The sequence below is a fragment of the Oncorhynchus tshawytscha genome, linkage group LG19 (assembly GCF_018296145.1).
Source record: "Oncorhynchus tshawytscha isolate Ot180627B linkage group LG19, Otsh_v2.0, whole genome shotgun sequence".
Lineage (NCBI taxonomy): Eukaryota > Metazoa > Chordata > Actinopteri > Salmoniformes > Salmonidae > Oncorhynchus > Oncorhynchus tshawytscha.
The window spans coordinates 13,173,369-13,179,238 of record NC_056447.1 but is presented as its reverse complement, the minus strand read 5'-3'; the positions used below and the strand labels follow the sequence as shown (position 1 = coordinate 13,179,238).

Here is a 5,870-nt window from a genome sequence, read left to right as displayed (position 1 = left end):
AATGGTTGCCCATAATAAAGCGTAGTGTGATATGATAAACTGCATTCTAACGGCTTATATGGCAGCAGCTGCGTTCATATAGATGATGTCGCATAGTCTAGGGCCGATAGGAAAGCCGACTACGAAAGTGAACTGTGTTTGCGTGTGACCAGGGGTGCCACCGATTCTGTTGAAAAACATTTCTTAAACGGAAGCAAACAGAACAAAACGGGGATAAACGATAAACATACCTGAATTTGTCCTGTAAAAAAATTGGTATGCAACTGTTGGACTAATGATTACACCCTAAATCAGCTAGATGCAGGCGGTGTGCAAGTGTGCAAGGCAGTATTGAATGTGTCACTGTCCGTCACCTTGAATACTCTAAATGTTTTCTCGACCTGTGCACCGACGTGGTAAACTTGAATTCATAGGCTAGGTTATAGCAACATCATGATGGGTATAAGGAAAATTTGAGCATCATGTAGTAGCCTAAACCTATCGATATTACATTGAACTGGCTAAATGGAATATGAATGACAGTCATCCAATATGCTGTAATAGAAATAAGGCCACACTCATTAAAAAAAATCTTCCTCCCTCATCTTAAACATCACCGACTGCCACTGGTGTGAGTTTGAGTGTGAGTGAGATTAAAGTGGTGCCAATTTGTTGAGAGTGGTATATTTAGGCAGGAAGCGGCTGGTTCCTGGTAGTACTCCTTAGATCATTGTGTCCTTTGATGTGGTCATTGTAGTGTGATCTGGCTTCAAAGCCCCTGGAGAACTGACTCCACTACCAGCCATACTGGGCTGTGGGAGGCAGCGTGGCCTGGGGCTCGGCTTACACTCACCTCTGACCCCCCTCCCATAGACCTATGTGCTGTGGATGTACAGGGCCCGGAACTGTAGAAACAGAAGAGGTAGAATAGGCCTATATACAGTGTATTCGGAAAGTATTCAGACCCTTGACTTTTTCCACATTTTGTTACATTACAGCCTTATTTCAAATGGATTTAATACTAATGTAAATGTGATATTCCAGTTTTTTATTTGTAATAAATTAAAACATTCTAAAAAACGTTTTTTTGCTTTGACATTATGGGGTATTGTGTGTAGAATGATGAGGTAAAAAAAACAAGGTCTGAATACTTTCCGAAGGCAATGTAATACACTGAACTTCAGGGTAACACGTTACCACTTCATCCAGGTATAATTCTTTCTAAGTTGTTATCAGCATGTATGAGCCTTTATAATGTAACATAACAAGGCTTGTGATGTTATGTTTCTCCTATGCATACCTTTTTCAACTGTCTCAAATTGGCTGTTATTTAGTCCTGGTCATGAACAAAAAGCAGGTGTGGTTCCTGAAATAGGTGTGGTTCCTAATTACACAATTAACATCTCATCATGTATAAAAATACTGGGCAGGCCATTATTTTAGGCCATTATTTTGGCTACCATGCTTAATGCCCCCATAGGAAGACAATGTGCCTATTCACAAGGCATATGAGTGGTCACTGAATGGTTTGATGAGCATGAAAACGATGTAAGCCAAATGCCGTGGCCGTTTCAGTCACCAGATCTCAACCCAATTGAACACTTATGGGAGATTCTGGAGCGACGTCTGAGACAGTGTTCTCCACCACCATCAAACAAAACACCAAATGTATGGAATTTCTCATAGAATAATGGTGTCGCATCCCTCCAAGAGAGTTCCAGACACTTGTAGAATCTATGCCATTGTGCGTTGAAGCTGTTCTGGCTCGTGGTGGCCCAACGCCCTATTAAGACACTTTATGTTGGTGTTTCCTTTATTTTGACACAGGCACACCACAAACATTTACACAAGTGTTTCAATTTACACATATAGGGTGTCATGGGAGTTTGGATGAAGACGGAATAACTCCCCTGTTTATGACTTCTTGTGAGTCATTGTGAGTCATTCTATAGCAGGGTGTCTAACTCAACATAATAACCATGGGCAGGTCACTTTGTGTATAGATAACAGGGCAGTAAAGTGGGCCTTGTAACACATCCATGTGTTTGCCCTGTCCTGTGCCCATAGCTTAATGATCTGTGTGTGTGTGTGTGTGTGCGTGCGTGCGTGCATGTGTACGTGCGTACGCATGTGTTAGGTATGGCTAGAGCAACACGCGCATCTTTGGGGAAGTTCTCTTACCTGTACAACATTGTCCACACATTCAACCATTAAAACTGTAATTATTAATATTCTATATCAATATTTTCTTTGGTTTATTCATAGAAATAGAATCTCATTCTAGTTCTGAGGTTAATCCCCGGGTATGTTTGATTTCCACGCATGTCGTTAGGTGATTCCACCCCCGCAGATTCCTTCAGGCTCTGGGTATAACACACCCTGACTGTAAAGGTATGTGTTCAAAGGGCCCGTTGATACAGGTGTAGTGAAACCACAACCCTTATCAGTCATAAAGTATGTATAATAAAGCATGACAACCGGAGATGACAAACAGGGTGCAACCTGTGATAAAAGAAGAGAGGGACCTTCCTATCATACACTGCTCATAAGTGTGGTATCTCAGGAAGCCATTGTGCTGTGGGTTATGATTTGGCATAATTTAACAGCATGCTGTTAAGGTATATTTCATTGGTGGATACATAACATAAGATATATTTTATAGATCTTTTCATTGATAGTGCTCTCATCTCAATTTGTACCTCCATACAAATTGAAATCTTACAAAAGACTTCACGGATAAAGGCTCTGATTAATAAAGAGAATTAAAAGAGGATTAATATGAAGATCTGTATTTTTGTCAATGTAACATCACTCAACATTTATCCATAACATTAACTGACCAATATATGAGAGAAAAACATAGGCTATTGCAGTGGTTCCCAACCTTTTTTAACCTTGGCACACCTTCATGCGATATAAAATTGCTCCCGAGTGGCCTAAGACACTGCATCTCAGTGAAAAAGGCGTCATTGCAGCACCTGGTTTGGAATCCAGGCTGCATCACATCCGGCCGTGATTGGGAGTCCCATAGGGTGGCACACAATTGGCCCAGTGCCGTCTGGGTTTGGCTGGGGTAGGCCGTCATTGTAAATAAGAATTTTCCCTTAACTGACTTGCCTAGTTAAATAAAATACAATTCAGCTACGCACCTAAAATGTCCCTATCTCATCTTTTCCAAATTGAAAAATCATACATTTTCTGTGATAAGTGTTTTTATAGATGAATTGGGATTATTTGATAGTTAATCAAATGTTATTGGTCGCATACACATGTTTAACAGATGTTTTTGCGGGTGTAGAAAAATGCTTGTGAAAAGTCTGATTAGGCTTAGCCAGAGTCATGTATTTCTTATGGCTCTGGGCTTAGCTATACCACTCCCTCTGCCATAGAAAGATAGCAAGATAGTACATTTGTGTTTACCCCTTTTCACAGACAAAGTCAAATTAAACAGATGACTTTGCTTGTGATGTGCACTCCTCAAATGATACAAATGTACCAACAGCCTGAGCACACTGGACTTGAAACAATGATACGGATGTATCCATGTACTATTTAATGTATTATCTGAGCAGTACTAGTGTTCCCAAGTCAAAAGGCCATGTGCATTCAACAGGTTACGTTGATAAGTGAGTGTAAAAATGTAAAAAATCAAGATCAGGAAAAGTTTGCGACACACCTGAGAGTTCCTGCTGAACACCGGTTGGGAACCACTGGGCTATAGGACCACATTTTCTTCAAAAATGTATGAATATTTATTCAAATAAATACACACTGAAATAGTAAATAATTTAAACAACATAAGCATGTATCCAAGAAAAACATTTTCTTGACACAAATAAATTAACACATTTTTGCAATGTCATTCAGGAGGCATCCCTCCTCAGAAAAGCGCACTTTGAAATACTTGAAAGTTCAAGGATTCAGTCTTGAGTTTTGAGCATTTTAAATTCTCTTTTAGAAGCTTATCAGGACAGAGGTCCCTAAGGGAATGCGCTGATCTGTCCCGAACAATCCTTCATCCACGGACCGGGTGACGTCTTTCTTTGGTCCAAGTTCCTGTTCTTCATGGTCCATAACTGACTCTGAAGGAGACGAAAGCAGATAGGATTAAAACAATGTTTTTACCGCCCGGATTTTGTTAGTCACTCTCAGTCACATATCATTAACAAAGCATAAGTTGTGGCAAAATGTGTAAAATTGCAGGAAATTCACTTTAAAACTGCATAGAATGTCTCCCACTACGTGGCAGAATGTGTAGACTTGTAGGACATTTTCTGTAGAACTGCAAAAACAATTATCTGCCCCATCAACATGTGTAGAGTTGAAGGAAATTAACTGAACAACTAAAAATGTTCTCTTTGATGTCAAGAGGGGAGACTAAAATGTTTAGCCAGTGCTAGGGCCGGGCCCTGATTGTAGGCATCTGTAAAAGTAGGCAAGTCCAACGTGGTTAAAACCTTTCATAGGCCTGTGTATATAAGGGAAAGATCACATGTGTTTTTTTCTTTCATGAGAGTACTTTAATAATATATCTCCACTCAGGTGTATTTCAATAATTATATAAAATAGGCTATGCTGAATAATTTTAAAACATTTATCCCCTCACCATTGTTTAAAACCGCTCTATTGTGCGTAATGGTCCATGCTCTGCGTCTTACCATATTCGGAGTGTGGTAGCTAATCTCCCAAAGCCATTCAGGGAGCTCTGGCCATGCGGCTCTCGTGCTGTCCCGGGGACCCGCTCTCGTCGTCCTGTCGCGTTTTAAAGTCCTGAATAGCCTTTCTGTTCTGGAAGTCAATCAGTGCCATGGTGATCACTGCATTCCAGCAGTTATCTTCACCGGAGCACCGGAAATCTATCTCCTTATTGTCCGTGGTAACAATGGTGAAGTAGACAAACTTGCCGGTGCGCTCAACACAGTCCACTTTCTTGATAGACTGGAGTTTGAGCTCCTTGCTCTTGGTGCGCTTCTGCGTGTCGGCGTAGATGTTGAGGCTATCCGTGGTCAGGACACATGTCTTCCTTTTCCAGAACTGAAGGAGGTTGTCACTCCTCTTCTCCAGCTCTCCCTCTTTCAGGACCTCGGAAATCTGCTCTGCTGACATTTTCATGGTTTTAGTATCAGTGATACAATTCTGGTTGTGTTTATAATTGTTTGAGAGAAGCAGACGCTGGCAGAGGTGGTAGATTCCTCAGTTGTTTCTTCCGAAGTCCTCGGAGAAGGAGCTTCTCAGCGGAATCTTGATAATCCAGAGTTGCGTTATGAATGAACAGAGAGTGACGGAGTTAGTTATATATAGCAGAGCGTATGGGCCCTTCCCACTTGACGTCAGTCGGTTTAGGAATGCATCAACAGTTGCTTGAGTAAATCATGGTGGGCGTGGGGGTCGGAAGTCCTGGCGCTGGGTTTAGCTAACTTGGAACTAATTACATCTCCAACATGTTAATTAGTAACCACGCATCCTACTTGAGGGCTGGATCCAAACATTGACCCCACACAGTAATGACTTTGACTCATGCTTTGAGGAAAACTGTCTTATTACCAGATACCAATAGGACTAGGCAATTCAGTCCATAGCAAAATCAGTTCTGATCATAAACATTCCTTGTGGGATAAATGTCATTAGAAATGCAGTATTATAGCCTATCTGTATTTATGAGGTAAAGGTCTGTTATTAAACATATATTAATTATTTATTTGATATGTTTCCATTTTAATTCCTCCCTTGCTGACTCAACATGTGCAACATGTGTGTCTGGGTGATGGGAAAATGGCAGACAACGGATTTCCATTCTAATCAAACTGAAAGTATATTATATTATTTTCTATCAGTATTCTACCAGTTACAGTTGAAGTAGGAAGTTTACATACACCTTAGCCAAATACATT

At 40.7% G+C, this 5,870-nt stretch overlaps 1 protein-coding gene across 1 annotated transcript; it reads right to left on the bottom strand.

The window, feature by feature from the left end:
* Positions 1-2,747: 2,747 nt before the first annotated feature.
* On the bottom strand, positions 2,748-5,258 carry phlda2 (pleckstrin homology-like domain, family A, member 2). Its single transcript, XM_024379140.2, has 2 exons — positions 4,638-5,258; positions 2,748-4,061 (listed from the first exon to the last, which is right to left on the bottom strand). Exon 1 carries the CDS (start codon positions 5,089-5,091, stop codon positions 4,675-4,677), a length of 417 nt encoding a protein of 138 aa, XP_024234908.1. The 5' UTR covers positions 5,092-5,258; the 3' UTR covers positions 2,748-4,061; positions 4,638-4,674.
* Between the last annotated feature and the right edge of the window lie 612 nt (positions 5,259-5,870).